Source organism: Melopsittacus undulatus, chromosome 9 (assembly GCF_012275295.1).
Source record: "Melopsittacus undulatus isolate bMelUnd1 chromosome 9, bMelUnd1.mat.Z, whole genome shotgun sequence".
NCBI lineage: Eukaryota > Metazoa > Chordata > Aves > Psittaciformes > Psittaculidae > Melopsittacus > Melopsittacus undulatus.
The window spans coordinates 22,898,902-22,917,440 of record NC_047535.1 but is presented as its reverse complement, the minus strand read 5'-3'; the positions used below and the strand labels follow the sequence as shown (position 1 = coordinate 22,917,440).

Genomic DNA, 18,539 nt, shown 5'->3' with positions numbered 1-18,539 from the left:
ACCACTGTAATCCTTAAGAAAAATCAAACCAATGAACTACTGTAAACACAGACAGTGATATCTAAGGATATAAGAGAGTGTTAACTAAGGAGTAAACAAGTGTATTGGTTTCTATTTTCTGTGTACTATTTTCTAACGCACCCTATTTAATTTTCATGTATTCACTACAATACTCCTTGGAAAATTTCTCACTGTCCTTTAAAGTTCCTGTTTTGTAATTCGCCAAATTTACACTAAACCCGACAGATCAATATTGAGAATTCTACTCAGAGTTTTCTGTCTAGCACAAAAGAGTAAGTTGTGATGTTTAGAACTTAAGGAATTACCTTTGTTTGGTCTCCCAGCTCTCCACGTGTTTGACTTTCTGGCTGGACTCCTGGTTTTTCCCAGCCAATTTTGTTCCCACTGACATGGCTGCAGGAGAACACAAAGAACAACAGCATATTAAAGTACTGCTGAAGACAGAGTAGTATAAATCCTTGGTAACCTTTAGTGGAACAATGGGCCAGAGACCCAGGAATGCTACCTATGTATTAGAAATGTCAATTTGTAAGAGTCTTGAAGAGATTTTAATACCAACATTTATTGATTTATACCATGTCAATGCCTGGATTGTATTTAAAGAGCTGCATATTACAGTGACTAAATGCTCACGCAGGAAAAGATCTTAACCAAACTTTAAATATTTGTCACTACGTCGAGTAATTTCCCTCAAACTGTGATACAGAATCACAGGATAGTTCCAATTAGAAGGGACCTTCAAAAAGTCATTTATAGATGACACTGTCTAGATTTCAGTTTATAAACTTACTCCAAACTTACTGCATAAAATGTGAGACAACACTATCAGAAATACTGAAAAACACCTTTTGCTGTTTTTTCTAAAGCTGATACATTCCTAGTTCTATACTGCATGGCAGCCACGCAAACATGCTTGATTTATTAAGCAGAACACCTGATAATATTCAAAGATAACTGACTGCACCAAAAAAGCAAAGTCTAAGCCATCACACATTATTGTAGGGATATTCAGAATTTACATTGGTTGGAAGCACAGCACCAACCTTTCAGAGGCACTCACAGACCTGCTGCTGCCCCAAGGATGTGCTTCTCACAACATCACCCCTAATAAGGCAAAAGGAAACACAAACTGCCTCTGTTCAGATTTCCTTTTTGTGTTTCAGGAAGCAGTAGTTACATCAAAGTCTGCAGAACTTCATTGCTAAGGACAGACAGACAATCTAGTGCCAGTCAGAAATACTCCTGCAGTAAATAAGGCGCCTTAGTAGAACAGAGCAAAACCCTTTTCCCTGCGGCTTTGTTCCACACACAGCCTGGCAATGAGGGCTTGAGTCACTGTCCTGAAGGGTGAACTTCTGACATTCACACCAGATTTCTTTGCAAAGCCACATTAATCCCAAAATTTAAGTAGTGTAAACACTACAAATTCAGTGAAGTTTTAATGAATTATACTGTGAAGTAGGAGTATTTCTTTTATACAAAGAACTCAAAGGCTTTATGACATTTACAAAATCTCATTGTCTCCTTCTTTCAATAAAACAGAAGGGCAGAAATGGAAAAACACCCAAAGTTATTTGGGTTTGGATTTCTGCTTTTTAAGGAAACTGTGACCACAGAGAGCAGCCATAGTGTTTGTAGACACAGTAACATCAGACTGTTTTTTAAGGCCTATCCTATCACTAATTTGCAGATTTCTCACTTTCATGATACTGCTGAACAATTTTGAAATTAAATTTATCTTAACAGAAGCCAAGTAAGAAAACATCCTAATGGAAAACTTACTTCATTGCACCTCCATTGCCTTCATCGTTGTCGGAGGACGAAGATGTAGAAGAGGCAGGAAAATAGGTTGAATCCACATGATTAGGGCTTCCAGTCTGAGCTGGATTGATTGGAGAAGATCGTTCATACAATGGTGTATGCTTTCCTTCATGAGGAATGTTACTGTAGTTGTTCTGCTCAGAAAGACTTTTTCCACCCGTTTCCAAGGTGATGGCTGGCTCAGAGAGACTATATGGGTATGGACCCTGGCCTTGGGCCCCACCCTGGCTGGACATCTGCTGGGCCTAAAATCAAATGATCTTTCTTAAGTGAAGGTATCAGAAAGGCTTTTCTTCTAACACAGAATACATCTTCCAAATTCATACATTAAAACTCAGGCCTCTTGGACATGTACAAAAACTGTACTACCAGAGTCTGTAGATCACTATAGTTCCAGACTCAGAATTCAGTCAGTGAATGCCCATGCTAAGTTAGATATACCTTTCCCACCTTGATTTTAGTTTGATGAGCACAGCAGGCTTCTCCCAAAAAAGAAGGGCAGAGGGCTAGACTTACCACAGGTTTTGCTTGTAGTGAGGTCTGTGGAATGTTAAGCATCTGAGAAGGAACATATGGTGGCACTATCCCAGGCATACCAAACTGATTTGGTCTGGCTGCTACATTGCAAACAGGGATGGGGAAAAAGAAAAAAAAATGCTCACTATTTGACACAAATGTTACCTTGTTAATACTTTTGCTCCCATGGTTTACTTATTCATTCTCTGTTAGCATTGCTGCTTTCTAGCATGCCTTTAAGTCAGTTTTATTCATCTTTGCCTAAATAAAAATACTCTGTAGCTTGTGAAGCCTCCCTTTGCTTGTCTCACCTCCTCTCAGTTCATTACCTCACAGTTCTTTTCTATCTGGGTATCAAAGGAAGCTTAATAGGAAAAAGCCCCAGAGCTGTCATAATGAAGAAGCTGCAAAACCAATGTCACACAGACACTATCATTTGAATATCTGACCTAGAGTAGTCTCAATGCCCTATAGTGCAGGTCTTTGAATGTAAATACAGACAGGTATTCCCCCCAAAAAAATTGAGAAGAAAAAAAAAAAATCTGTATTAGTGTTACCCAGTGTGGCAACCGAAAATCTTTACGAAATTTCAGCTCAAGTTAGTTTTAGTGTTAAGAATGAGGTGTGTGGAGTAATTCTTGTGTCCATACAGTCTTGAGAATAATCTGCACTGCCAGAACTATTCGTGGCTGCAATTTCAGCAGGTATGCTGTGACATCAAAAAAACCCAAAGGCTATAAAGAAATTTCTACAACATGTCAGGTGAATCCAGTGAGAAACAGGAAATGTGTTTTAAAAGAACAGAAACAGGAACTGTCTCCATGACTAGAATCAGTAACCAGCCATGAGCTGCTTACAGGACTGTGCTGTCCAGTGTCCAATGCCAGAACCAATGCAGCAATAGCTAAGAGGAAAATCAGTCCAGGTTGTTCTCTTTTTGGGGGAAAGAACACAACCTCTGCATACATTGTATGAAACCCTTCTTTTGAAATCTCATAAACAAGAGTCAATGAAAATTGCCAAAGAATGTGAACATTTTTATAAGAACCCACTAATGATACTATTTCTGGTTTAGGATTATCCCAGGTTTTAGTTCAATTGAAGAGTCTTATTTCACTACTTACCTATGTAATGTGATGGATGAAATGGCATAGGTTTATTAGTTGCTGAATAATAAGCAACTGCTCTCTTAAATCGAGTAACTTTATCATCTGTTCTAGACTAAAATAAAAAAGAAAAGATGTCAGGCACAAATCCAGGCATGTCACCTACAGGTCAGCACAGTTCCACAGTTAACATATACTGCATCACATAGGGGATTAATACCTACTGACCCTTGGCACTATAGCACTACTATTGTACTAGAAATATGCCAATCCATGTAAGGATAAAGCTTGAAAGTATCACCTTCAGGTGCCACTGACTCCCAATGACAGTGCACAGACTACAAAACCCCTTTGATTATCAAGAATTTGAAGAACTGAGGATAAATGCAGTATTTTTACCTCTGGAAAGTAAAATTAGGGTATCTAAGACACTGCATATACCAAAAGATTTGTATTATCAACTGATGCAAACCACTGTTTTTACAGAATGCAATTCTTCAACACAAATGTATAACACCATTGTTTTTTATATAAAAAACCCCAACAAAACCAAACCAGTATTTTCTGTTATACTTTACCTGTGAATGCTGAAAAACATCTTTTGCTATGGCATCCAGATCAGTGGTGTCCTGAATGTTACGGACATAGTCAGCGACGGCTTTGATCACTACGTCACATGGTGGTAAAACTAACTGGTGAGCACGTACCTGTGCAAGTAAACACACAGGCCAGTGTGAACCAACAGGGGAGGGCAGGAGACATTGCTTACATAGCAGATAATTAAGCTGCTTATTTACTGAAAACATCAGCTCTGGGGCAGCAGCACAAGAGGGAGGTGGAGCTGTTGGAGCAAGGTCAGAGGAGGCCACAGAGATGCTGCGAGGGCTGGAGCAGCTCTGCTCTGGAGCCAGGCTGAGAGAGCCGGGCTGGGGCAGCCTGGACAAGAGAAGGCTCCTGAAGGGGAGACCTGAGAGCAGCTCCAGTGCCTAAAGGGGCTGCAGGAGACCTAGAGAGGGGCTTTGGACAAGGGCCTGTGGGGACAGGCCAAGGGGAATGGCTTTAACTTGCCAAAACAGGGGAGACTGAGATGAGCTCTTAGGCAGAAGCTCTTCCCTGTGAAGGTGCTGAGGTGCTGGCACAGCGTGCACAGAGAAGCTGTGGCTGCTCCATCCCTGGCAGTGTTCAAGGCCAGGTTGGACACAGGGGCTTGGAGCAAGCTGCTCTAGTGGAAGGTGTCCCTGCCTGTGGCAGGGGTTGGAGCTGGATGAGCTTTAAGGTCCCTTCCAACTCAAACCAGTCTGAGATTCTGTGATTCTATAGTCCTATATGGGGTTTAGAAACTTCACGTCAAGCAACCATCATGGACCATTACCAAATTCAAAGCAGTAAGCAGTGCTGTGAGCTGGGTGTGAAGAGCTGCTCAACCATGGGCAGTCTCTGCTCCTTTCCCCCTGAGCTGCACAATGTTTGCACCCAGCAAGGCAGCAAAGAGGCTCCAACTGTGTGTCTTAAATTTGAGAGAATGCCTGAGGATTTTCTAAAACTTCTGTCTGGAACCTGGGCCTAGTACTGGAGCACTCTGCCCTCGGGGTCAGTCAGGGTTTGGCTTTAACATGGTTTAATCTGCCTATTTGAAAAAAACAGTGATTTAAGACTTCACAGATGATTACTGTTATTTACCAGTTCCATTTTTTAAGATAATGAGAACATGTGAACAATTTTTACCCTTGCATTCTATACAGAGGTATTATACTTTACTAGAAAACACAGCAATTCAGCCTCATCACAAACGTTTATGCAAAATTCTGATTAATACTTCATTAGTTTAGTCTTTGCAACTTTAAAATCTTCACTACTATCCCTATGGAGTCTACCATAGGTAATTATTTTCTTTCCTGCCCTTGTTTGGCCCACGTATTATCCAATTTCTTAGACTGTCTTCTTCATATTTAAACCACAGAATTTTTGCCCAGATTCACATTATTATTTCCTTCTCTTAATGCCTACTTGTAATGAATGTCAGGATACTCATTCCATACCTGGTCATTCTCTACCAGAGATGAGCTCTACATTCTACGGAGTCTAAATTAAGAACTACTCTGTTTAGTGCTGTCTGTGGCACAGTGGTTATTTCTATTTTAGATAGTAAACTCAAAATTTTCACTAGTGTGCCTTCTGAATATATATATAAAATATTAAATATAGATCACGGTTACGTTTAAGCTTACAGTCACAAATACTAATAACATTCTGCACCCAATCTGTAAGGAGAAGCAATGGATCTTATTGGTGATTTAAGTCGTTTTACAAACACTTCTCATTTTATTTGTACAGTAACCATTCTACACCTCTGAAGCAGCTGAATCATAACATGGCTGTGTCATGCTAGACGTGCTCTCTGCAGAGGCCCTTGGAGAAATCTGCTTAAAAATTCAGTGGATGAAAGGAGTAAGCAATCTATCATTAGTTTTATGTGATCTCCAAGACAGTAGTATTTCATACAATCTGAACAGTTGGCAACACAACTTTCTAGCACTAATGTTCAGCTCAGATCCTAGCAGTACAAAGCTCAAGTGAGACATACTAAGAGCTTACTATGTGTATCACCCCCAGTTAGTTGCTTTTAAACAGCCTGAAGACCTCACTGGAGCATCTTCTTAATTCCTGAAGTGAGACCTTCTAAAAGTATGTATTACCTAATTAGAGACATTTCAGGTATTTGGAAGTTATTTTCATTAACTCTTTCAAAGTCATGGAGTCCAGAGTGAAAACACCCAAAAATCCTCAAAACCTTCCAAATTAAATATGTCATGACCTACAGAGAAGTCCACAGAATATCAGTTTTGGAAACTGGAATTAATTTTGGGCCTGTACGGACAGGACAAGGGGAAACTGCTTTAACCTGCCAAAAGGGAGATTGAAATGAGATCTTAGGCAGAAGTCCTTTAAGGGCCCTTCCAACACGAACCATTCCATGATTCTGTCAAAGGCAAACATGGAGGTGAATCACACAGTTGGACGTGATAAGGTTAGAAAGTGTAACATCTGAAAACAACACCATTTCTTTGTTAGTTATAAAAGGACTACTTCAATTCATGACCACTAACAAAAATCATAAGCCACCTCCTAATGCACCCTGTAAAGATTAAATGGGTAAACAAAATCAATTCTGCAGAGGTACTTGGCAAAATGAGAGGCAGAGAGCAACATTCCCAGCCCAGGAGCTACAAAAAATATCTTGGTTTTGACAAAATGAACTTGTAAAAATGCTTTCTGGAAAAAATAACAGACGTGTAACTCCATGGGATTAGTAGGATACTGCAGAAGGCACCTAAGCTACACTTTGGAAAAGCTCTCCAAGTCTGGGACAACTCCAGTTGCCCACTGTCAACAGAAGTGAAGCCTTTAAAAGCTAATCAACACAGTATCTACTTCTGTGCCTCCTGGACACAGATAATCTGTTTAGCTTTATTTTCAAATAATTAGAAAAAGACCTTGAATACTGAGTTACTGTGAGGTGACACACAGAGAACTTATTTTTTTCTTCTACTGGCAGGAGGAAAGGATAAAGATATGAAGAGTACTATAACAACTGGGGTTTGTTATTTTTGTCTTGTAGTTTCTATTAGAGACAGCATCAAAACTGCTTGGATCTTGTAGTGGCCTTTGAACGTTATAAGCATTTCATGTGATGAGCCTGTAGTGCAGCTATTCTAATGAAGCTTTCCAAAGAAACAAGAAGCTCCCTGGATGACTAAAAATCCTCTCACACCAGCAAAGCTCAGCTTCTTCCTGAAGACTGTGTTATTTGGTTACAGAGACTTTCTCCTCTTCCCCCCCAGCTGGGAAACTCACCTTCTGCTGCCGCATGTCTTGACGGTAGCAAGAATACACTCCACATGGAGATAATTTCCTAACAATTTATACACCTAGGCCTCTGAGAAAATAAAACCTGAACAGAGGGACTGTCTGTTTGATGTTAGAAACACAAGGCAAAGATGTGATACAGACAGACTCTGTATGAGACAACCCTGCACACTGCCACAAACCCAAGGATTAGGCTGATACCCAGAAAGACCTAGACAAGCAAATGAGCTAACAGGAACCTCAAACACAGCAACTATAAAAGCAAACCCTTGCACCTGGGCAGGAATAACCTCCTGCAGGCTGGAGATATGCCAGGAAGGACCTGTGGCTCTTGGAAGGCAGCAAATGGGCCGTGAGCCAGTAGGGTGCCCTGGAACAGAGGCAGCAAGTGGCACCCTGCGCTGTGTTGCAGAAGCACCACCAGCAGACTGAGTGATCTTTAGATCACCTCTAGCACACTGCATTCTGGTTTGGGCTCTAGCCACATGTCAAAGTTGAGATAGTTCTGCAAAGGCCATCAACATGGTTAAGGAGTTGGAGCATTTGTTCTATGTGAAGACGCTGAGAAAATAGGGCTTATTCTGCCTGGCAAAGACTGGTTTGATGATACCTAACAGCAGCCTTCCAATACCTACAAAAAGGTTATCACGCACATGGACCTAGGCTCTCTACAGCAGTGCATTGTGGAAGAACAAGAGACAACCGACATAGTCTGAAACAAGAAGGGTTCAGACTGTATGCAAGGCAAAACACTTTCACATCACTGGGACTGTCAAACCACAGAGTAGGCTGCCCAGACAGGTTGTGCAGTCTCCAACACAGGAGATTTTCAAGATTAGTATAGGCAAAGCTCTGAGCAACCTGTTCCGACCTCAAGCTGGACATGCTTTTAGCAGGAGATTGCACTACATGACTTCTGAGGTCCCTTCTGATCTGCATCATCCCATACTGACCCTCAGCAGAAACCCCCCCAACCCTCCCAACAAAACAGGTTAAATATGTCTTAACACCTTTTTTATCTGCTCTCTTTGCAGCAGCAGATTACCTAAGCACCTACTTAGCATATTAGTCTCCCTCTGCCAGACATCCTCTGAAGTCAACAGAGAAAGAAAGGAATTTCCTAGAGCAATTTAGAGAAGGAGCCTAACCTGCATATTTTGAATTGCTTTCTGGAAACATCTCTCTTTACATCTACTGAGGTGAAACAACCAACAAGATTCTGTTCCCCTGCCCACTCTTCCAGAAAGGGAGACTGCATTAAAACTTGTTTCTCAGGTTACCTTGTGAAGAGTGTATGCTCCCAAATAGGTACTAATTCCAGAGGTAAGAACCTGCCCTCCTATCATTCTGATGGTGTTTTACACTGATCCCAAAACTCCACACTGTAACAAGCTTTCTCAGACTAAGAACTGAATTGTCATTGGCTTAAAGATAAATCCCAGAGCACACAAATAAGTACTAACATGCTAGTTTCCAAACAAGTTCTAGAAGTCAAATGCTTTCTCAGGAAGTCTATCAACTCCTTTCCTGTTTCAGCTTCTGATGCAGGGGGTCATTTCAGTGACCTCTGTTCTCAGTCAGATAAGAGGACACAAGCACAGGTCTACACATTTATTAGCTAGATTATCTGTTTACACAGGGGCATGTAGACAGACAACATCCTGCCCCGGAACAGCTTACAGTGTCAGGGTTTGATTCTTTCTCCCTTTTGCAATGATAACAGTTCAAACCTCCTAATTTACATTTGTCCATGGAACTCTAACAGTTTGGCTTGAGCTGCTGGTGTCTTCTGAAAGACATGGCTTTTTATGCAGCATGTAAAGATGTTCTTCTGACAGGTTCACTTCCTTCTAGATGTGAAATACGGGTTCTTCACTCAGGTTTCCATTTCCCTTTTTCCCATTTCTATTCACCTGCTCCCAGATGAAAGCACCACCCTCATGTCCCACTTTAAAACAGAGGTACCGGTTCTAAGTTTTGCTTTCTTTCACCTTTCTGTGTTGACACCTGAGCAGACATAGCAATTTTCTATCAGCAAAGACTGGCTATTTCTTTTCTAAGTTATGCTTTGTATTTGCTGAACTAGCAAAGCTTCTGTCATAGGAAGAGTAATCATATTGCTACATGATAGTAAAAGATTGAGAAGAAATGTAAAAAATTAATTGTCCATTATTAGCTGTCTTAGTTCTCACCAAAAAGCAACAAATCAGGCCATTGGGAACTGAACTTATTAGCTCTGATGCAAGACTATGCAGCCTAGATACAAAAGGTTAACATCTTTACACAGTGAGAAAACATTTTCTAAATCCCAAATTCAATGAGGTGTGGAATTAGAGCACTTGGGTCCCACATATGTAGGAACTCAACAGTAATTCTAAATAGACACAACAATGCAAAGTTTCATATAGCGCCCAGGGTTGACATGCCCAGCAACCACAAAAATTCCCCCCCCCCCCCCCCATTTCCAGTCTTCATGACAGCTTGCACTTGCTGCAACTGTTCTGAAACTACTTCTTGCTATCAAGGCTGTGGCTAACAAACGTGTCCTAGCTTGTTTTAAGCATTCATAAAATGTGTAAGAAATACTGTTTCCCGCACAGCTACAATTAACAGTCTGTCTCCACAGAGAGCTGTAACAACACCGCTGATATACTAATATGTCAAATTAAATTAAACTGAACTCATGAGCTATGAAACAAGCTGTACTATAAAACCGTGAACACTCTGAAACTGAAGCTAAAGAAAAAAAAACCTGAAACGAGCCAAAAACTGCTCCACGACCAGTAACTAATGAAGACTGTTTTCCCGTGGACTTATGTCCTTGTTGCTTGTGTCCCTGTTACTTTAGCTGCTCTTTCTCTCCCTCTGACATAGTTATCAGCCAGGAGGCAGAAATGCTGTGGTTACTTTGAGGCCATGTACTTAACAACTCCCAAGCTTGCTGCTGTGAAATTAAACAAGTGAGGTGTTGTACTAGCCTTCTCCTTCCGTGAGGGCATCCATTTGGGTCCTTTTCACTGATGGCTGTGTATCAAGTTTCCACAGAGCCTGTAACAGCCAAATGGGAACTGCTTTCAAATCTGATTCACGTTAGCCAACAGATGAACTAACCACAGGGAGGCCTGCCTAAGGCAGTCCAGCCACCCTCTAAGGAAACAAGCCTCATTTCCTTAGGATGCCAGCTACAAAGCCCAACTGGTGCTTTCACTAAGAATGTAAATCTAAAAGCAAAGATAAAAAAAAATCTGATTTTAATTCTAGTCAAGTAATTAATGCATATTCAGAAGGCTTTTCAGAAGGTCTAGGTGTCTGAAGACATATTCTCAACTGACTATAAACTAAGTGTACTCAGCCTAAACCATGGAAAAGTATTCTGAACATCAGAAAGTTTATCAATCACTTTGAGGAGTCCTAAATTGGAACATTTTCTGTAAAAAATGAAAACATAGGCACACTCTTTCAGTGTTTCATTTTTTTCATCTCAGGTTTTACAAGGAAGCAGCAAACACACATACCTATTTCATTTTGCCACTATAATGTGCTGACACCTCTCTAAACACAGAAGCAGCAGCAAAACAGGGGATGAGCCTAACATCAAATTGTCACAGCTGTTCACTAAGCAATGCAAGCCTTAAAAACCCTGATGATAATCTTTAATATGGTTTTAAATTCTACCTTCAGCAAAGTAAGCTACAATTTTTCAATGCTTAATAAACAGAAGGGGGAAAACCCCCCACCTATTATTTTTGTAGCTACAACGAAAGTCTTACAGAATTTACAAAACACAAATGGATTTGCTGCATGCTACACCTTAGGAGAAAGCAAAAAAGGTATTGCTCTTGTGTCAGAGAGAAGGAAAGGTCACTATTAACCCATTCTCTAATGGGTCCAGTTTCCCTTTTATAGCTGTCTACTTGGCAGATGCACAAACTAAGTGTGATGAAGCAGCAAGACAGACTGTAAACTAAAAGCATCAGATACAAGTTACTTGTCTCAAAAAAAAAAAAAAATCGACTGAAGGCCACATTAGCTTCCTTGCACAACCTATTCACACTCTAAGAAGCACAGGCAACTGTTACACACAACCTTAGATCAGCAGAAAATAAAACAATATGGTAGGAAATAGCCAGCTCATTATTTTTGATGGTCAAACATGACTAAACAGAAAATTCTCCTCTTAAAAAAAAAAAAAAGTCAGAAGACACATTCTCAAAGCCAAACCACACTGAAGCTGTATGGTTCAATGTGTCTGAAGGGCACTGAGGGGGATGGCGCAGGCTAAGCTTAGCCTTATAAGGCTAATCACCCCAGGTATCTTATGCAGTCAACAGAGAGGAACCAGGACACAAGAGGGTGACCAAGAACAAGAACCTAGCATAGCCGCTGTGAGTTAACCTGATACACTGCTCTGATTAACAGTTATGACTGCGTTCAGCTTAATTGCTTGTAGTTATATTAAATATGTACCTTAAGTGAAGCTAGTGGATGTTCTGGACCAAGTAAACTCCAATGAAAGGAAGCCAAATCTTCATCAGGTAGAATATGATTACCTAGAACATAACGCAGAACTTTTAAGTACATCATAAAACGTTACGTGCTGTTTCTACATATAGCAAAACAAATTTGTAATCAGTCCTCAACTCCCAGTCAACAGAGATAAAATTTGCAGATACCTTTTTGTTACTCAAGAAAAATCCCATCAAGCTGCTGCTGCAGGATGCACTTACCTCTGTTCAAGAAGCACTGTGCTTCTATGAAACCCAGCTCACAGAAGCAATGGAGCCAGTCACAACATATCGCTGAATAACAGAATGGTTTGAGTTAGAAGGGACCTTACATCTCATTCAGTTCCAAACCCCTGCCATGGGCAGGGACACCTTCCACTAGAGCAGGTTGCTCCAAGACCCCGTGCAACCTAGCTTTGAACACTGCCAGGGATGAAGCATGATGTCAACCCATTATGGGGCATATGGTGCCAATTTCAACCTGTCCTCACCAAGATGCAGTATTACAGGTACAGAAGTGTAAGAATACTATTCTCTCTGACACAAGCCCTTCCTGCACCCCAGCATGTGCCCTTAGTGATTCACACTGGCACTGCCTCTGGAAGCTGTGCTTTGCTCCAGCCAACAGGCAGGTTCATCTCATCTGCAGCAGCACTGGCAGCTCCTGCCACCCAACAGGTTCCCAACTCTGGAAGTTTCTTTTGCTGACCTGACCAGGTCGGACAGGAGCTGGCAGTATCAGAATCACTGGGAAATTAAGTTCTTCCAATGACTAGAGATAGTGGCTGCATTTACCAAGCTGCTCATGCCAAATGGAGGATCACTTAATTTTGATTTATTTTCTTTCTTCTCACCCCACTCCACCTCCCCAGTCACATCACACTCAAAAAAACAAAAAAAGTTTTTACTAGGAAATATTTCAAGCATTTGAATTGATCAGTCTAATCAACCACGGACAGTTCAGTGTCTGTGGATGAAAATATTAAGAAAAGCTAAACAGAATGGTTTACTACTCTTCTGGTAGAAAACTTCTTCATACTTTCAATACCTGGTTCAGAGCAGGAGCTCAGCAGTGAATAATACAGCTACAGCTTTTTTAATTGCACAGTTTGGACAACATCTTTAGCTCTCACCTACTCAAAGAATACGACAAGATTCTTTGAATATGACAATTGTTTCCTCTCTTAATATTTTGCTTGTAAAAGAATTTAGTTTGCTTTCATTCTCTTTCACATGTGAAAACCAAGGAAGCTGTCTATGGCCTGGTTATCAGAAGATGCCCTCAGAGCAGGAAGTATTTCTGTCCAATCAATACTTTACCTACTGTTGACAGCTCCAGCAAGGAGACATTGTAACCTTTATTCATTAGCAGCTGAACCATAAACTCATTATCAGAAAGATTCCACAAGTTTGTATACAACAGCCACGTCATAGTAATTTAATCAACATAGGATTAAACAGCCCTTAATGTAGGTCTGAGAAAATCAGTTACAGCCAAACCACTAGACAGTTTTGTGATTAACTAACAATAACTCCTGTAGATGCTCAGATCACCTTTTAGAATAGTCACAGCTCCTCTCCCTTCCACCAAAACCTCAATCTTGTTTGGTCTCCGTCTGTTATTTCAGTTAATTCCAGCCCCTTGAACACAGCCTGACCATTTAATCAACTCTCACCCTAATTTAGGACGTTGAAGTGCGGCAGTGACTTTTGCAGTCCAAATACAAGTGATGCCTGTACCTACTTCTGAAACATTACTGAGGAAGACTGAGACTACATAACTAAACATATGTTACAAAGTACTGTCACAGTGAGAAGAGATCAACGTTATATAAGCAACCACTATTTCTTGACCTGCCTGCACAACCTCAGCATCTATTGATTTTTCCCATTTTAATGGCTTATTATAGTGTATGCTTTCAGGTTTTTCAAAGCAATTAGATACTAATTGAAGTCACTGCCCTTTCTAAAGAGTTCACCGAATGACAGCCTATACCTCACACTGTTTTTCTAATGCTGAAGCTTGCACTGGTTTTGTTTGTTGGGGTTTTGTTTTAAATAATTCTGAAGTATTTGAGTCACAACTTAAAAAAGAACCAAATCAACTCCCTGTTTATACCAAGAGCATGTAGGACTAATCATTTTAAGTGCATGCTCTCAGAAGACTTATTATCTTGGCCACATTTAACCACCCATGACAAGGATGCTTCTTATGTTATAAAGCTGTAACTACAAAACCCTGCTGCATGAAAAGCTGCAAGAAGGAAAAAGCTTTAAAACAAACCAACCACAGGGTATACATAACATTCTTGGAGAGTAATCTTTAGAAATTTCCTTAATTGGTACAGTCAGAAACATATTTTACTAGAACACTTCAATAGAGACTTTATTGCTGAACATAACTCAGTCCCAAATACACAACTGAGAACTTTTTTATATGACCAGTAAGGTGTCATTTCTCAGGCTCCTCTGTTTCATGTTCAGCTGAAGCATTCAGAACATTTTTCTCCTTTTAGCAACCCCAAATTGACCCTTGAAGCTAATTACAAGAAGGTATCTGAAAACAAGGAAGTCTGAGTTTTCCATACAGTAGAAAACAGCTTTGCAGACCTCAAGCTGAATACTGGCACAGCTATTGCGACAGCTTTGGCCTTCTCTAATCGTAAGCATTAAACCAGCAGCTTAACTGCAATTGTTTCGGAATACATTCATTTCCTAAACAAACTACGAGCACAGTGAGTTATACTAATGTACCCAGAAGAGCAATATATCAGTCATATGCCTTCCCATGTAATCAAGCTTATTCTTTCCCATTGTGTTTTTCTACTTTTATTCTACTTTTATTCTACTTTTTATTCTACTTTTCAGGTTCAAAACAGACCCAAAGAGGCCAGAGGAGCAAGGGCAGAATAATGTGTGAAGCCAAACAAGCCCTCAGATACTATAAAAAAAATCTGAAAGCTTAGATCTGAACGAGCCAACCTGCTTTAAACATGTCACACTACAAATGACTGTGTGTGTAGAATTATGTAAGTAATATTTTAGTTTTAAGAAAGCGAAGTTATTATATTCCTGATGTTGTAAAAGTGAAAAAATTATGCCAGTACAGTCAAACAGTATTTGTTTGTGGTAAGATAATATAATCATTGTTTACATCACCAAATACCCAGGTATCTCCCATTCTTACCATGACTTCCATAACTTTATTCTGCTTACAGATACTGAATACACACACACACAAATATACAAAACTAAGCTTGTAGCTGAACTGGGAAATGTTTTTTTTTAACCTTTGTAGCCATCTGGGGGGTGAAAGGAGGTCCTACAAAATCTCTCAGGTGATCAGGTGAAATGACCTCAAGTTTCTTTCCCTTACAAGCAAGCTGAAAAGTATTTTGTCGTATCAGGTATCAAGAGTAAAATATTCAAGAGCTTCTTGCATAAAATTGGAGAACCTTCAAAAAATTGACCAGGATACTTGTCACCTACCACCAAATATAGCCAAGCAATGGTCCTGCAGCTACAATTCATGTTTAACTGATGTCACTTACGTGTACTTCATGTTAATTCTGTAAAGCCTATCTGCAACTGTGAAACTGCTTTTCAAGCAGTAATTCTTACTCATTGAATTGGCATGCAACAACTTATTTATAGACACCAAAACAAAGCCTAGCAATAGTAGCCTGCCATGTAATTCACACCGAGTCTGTGTTTTAAATCACAGCTTAGGAAGTCACCTGTGGCTCCTCCATACAGCCACACAGGCAGGTACCCACTCTGCTTGTGGAAAACTGAAAAACAGCCTCAACCAAATACTCGTGGCTTTCTAATGTAGCATGTATTGGTTCCTCCCCTCTTAACATGGAAGGTACCTGCCTGGACTAGAAAAAATTCAACATTAAAGACTACTAAAATATTAGTATGCTAAAGCAATATGCAGCCTCTCATTCACAACTTCCAAATGAGAAGTTTTATTCTTCTATTATGTACCCAATTAAAACAGAAAGTCAGGGAGAAATAACAAGAAATTCAAGGTTTCTGAATCTGTGTGCTCAGTACAAGATCAAGAACATGGCTGCTCCAAGCTCATTTAGCCAAAAAGAAGTTAGAATAGTATACTAAATAGATCTTATTCACTGGAGTCAGCTTTATTAGCAATTAATTCACTCTTCCATCTGACAGCTATTCTATTCTCATGCTGTGGAAACAATGTGTTAAAATTGTCCCATTTAAGCAGAGATGTGAAACTGAAGTCCTTCCTACCTGTGCTCCTTAAAGATACCACACCATTGGCATCAGAGGAAGGAGTGCTAAAAACTATCCAAACAAAACTGATGGAATGGTAAGATGCTGGTACCTGTGCTTTCAGAAATGTTGAATTTCACTCAATTATATGGTATACATATACTATAGTTATATATATATAAACATAATATATGTTTGTGGTGCAGCTGACATGCTATCATATTTGTCCAATATTAATTTCTATGGGGAAAAAAAACCCTGCAATCCAAAACTTTCCACCCTATGTACGTGTTTTTATGCAGAACAGGGATGTTGCACAATGCATAATCGGAGTCATATGCAACCAAAACAGGACAGGAATATGCTTAATCAGTCTAGAAAGCATACTAATAAAAGTAGACCTCACATATAAGACCAAAACTAGTACAACCACAATTGTCCTGATTCCCCCCACCCACTGAGAACATTTGGGCTAGGTAGAGCTTTGCAGAATTCTGACTTTCTACTCTTTGTTTCTAGACAGCCACAATTTGCATTGCTCACAAGTCTCTACAGATCTGGCATGTCTAGCCTCAAAAACAGACATCCAGCCTGCCTAAAACAAGAGGAGTGTCTGAAACAAATGGATGCCCTTCCCTAGGTGCTCTGTGCATATTTAAAACCAGTTAACAGAAACTGCAATCATCAGGTTGACAAGCAGCATCAAGAACTTCTATTACTTCACTTACCTAAAAGAGCAGCAAAAATAGGAAAGCGATTTGGATTCAGGTCCAGTTGCTTGGCAACTTCGTGCATTAGGTATTGGCTTGTTGTGAGACTTTTCCCATTCCGGCTCAGTTTTAGGGCATGGGCACTGAAATAGTAAGGGATGTTGCACAATGCATAATCGGAGTCATATGCAACCAAACCATGGAAACCTTTTTCTCTGCAGAAAGCAATTACTTCTTGATGATGATCCTCAATGCTCTGTGCAACCTACAGTGGAAGACAGAGTAATTAGCTACAGTGTTAAATGGCAGTAATGATTTAGCACATGTATTACAATCTGTTGAAGCTTTCTGAAGCTCTATCTGTGCATTTGAAACACTCACAGTATATTTAAAGTAATTAAAAAAATCCAGTGACACAGCAAATACAGACAGGATGTGAGGAGTGCTCAGGAACACAACACAGTTCTGGAGGCCTGCACACTGAAGTGGCACTATGTCTTACTAAATTCCTCTGAAATAACTGTTTATTAACAGAAACACTCAAATTCCAGACATGTTTATCAATGTACCAACATCTGTATTAACTCATGGGAAAGATCCTGAGGCTGTGGATACTTGGGCAGTTCAGCAAGCCAAGATGTCCCCTTAAAAAGCCGTAATTTTTAAAGTTCTGTAGCCCTGTTTTAAAAGGAACAAACAGAACCCTCGACGAACAGAGGAAACTTTCCTGACCTTTCAAATGTCTACCTTGGTGCATTAAGCCAATTTTTTCCCTCTTTCCACTTTCAGCCAATTCTTTTACACACAGCTGTCTTTCATGGTACAAACTGAATCAAGTTTATAGCCCAAACTTCACCTCTTCACTCCCATTGCCTAGCAAAGCATATATCTTAGGCTACAGCAATCAGATGACTAGAACAGACATGTTCTGCAGAGGAGACATGGGCCAATTCATAACATTGGAAATATAAATGCAACCGTTTCTCATCAAAGATGATTAAACTAAAACCACCCTCCCTGCCCCCCAGTGACTGGTTACAGAATCACAGTACCTACAGTCCTGCATTTCTACACACTGTCAAGAACCATTACAACTACAGCTTGCATCCAAGCACACAAAACCAAAGCCAGCCGAGTATTTTTGATACCTAATGCTTTTATCATCTACATACATACAGAACCTGGGTGTTGGTACCCTCACCGAGCATTCAATTTTAACAATGCAGACAGCGAGCTACCCCAAAATAGACGAGTACAAAACTATTAGCTTCAGTCTCCACAGTACGCATGAATAATTACAGTGTTAGCGCCAGAGATGCTATTTATTCTTCTGCAGCTGAAGCTCTGCAGAACACGAGCAAGGGTCCTACACCTCTACAGTCCGCTCCAACAGTCCCACAGTCATCTAACCCTCAAAGAATTCTTGTTCAGCTGCAAGTTTAGAGACACACTTCCTCTCCTGCTCATGCCTTACATCCTCTGAACCTGATACTGAATTACGTCTCCGGAGACCTATGTAAAATTTTGCTCTTCCTATGTAGCCTCACAAGATCATAAAAGGGTTTGAGTTGGAAGGGACCATTACAGGTGACACAAGAGATGCTGGAGATGTTCTCTTTCAAGCAAAATCCTGAACAGCTGAACAGCCAGTACCTTACTCTCTAAGGTACCTATAATAACTAGCTCACTAAACTCTCTGTACTCCTAATGCTACCACCTTATAGTCTCAGAAAACATTACCTGTTCAG

The 18,539-nt window shown here is 40.2% G+C and overlaps 1 protein-coding gene across 2 annotated transcripts in view; it reads right to left on the bottom strand.

The window, feature by feature from the left end:
• FAM120A (family with sequence similarity 120 member A) overlaps window positions 1–18,539 on the bottom strand; it is a 54,875-nt gene that overhangs the window by 31,367 nt on the left and 4,969 nt on the right. For both annotated transcript variants that reach the window (XM_034066333.1, XM_034066334.1), the window contains exons 2-8: window positions 16,810–17,056; window positions 11,799–11,881; window positions 4,043–4,171; window positions 3,483–3,579; window positions 2,359–2,459; window positions 1,804–2,087; window positions 327–414 (exon numbers count right to left, since the gene is read on the bottom strand). In XM_034066333.1, the coding sequence (XP_033922224.1) occupies window positions 327–414; window positions 1,804–2,087; window positions 2,359–2,459; window positions 3,483–3,579; window positions 4,043–4,171; window positions 11,799–11,881; window positions 16,810–17,056 (1,029 nt within the window). The remainder of the gene's footprint in view (window positions 1–326; window positions 415–1,803; window positions 2,088–2,358; window positions 2,460–3,482; window positions 3,580–4,042; window positions 4,172–11,798; window positions 11,882–16,809; window positions 17,057–18,539) is intronic.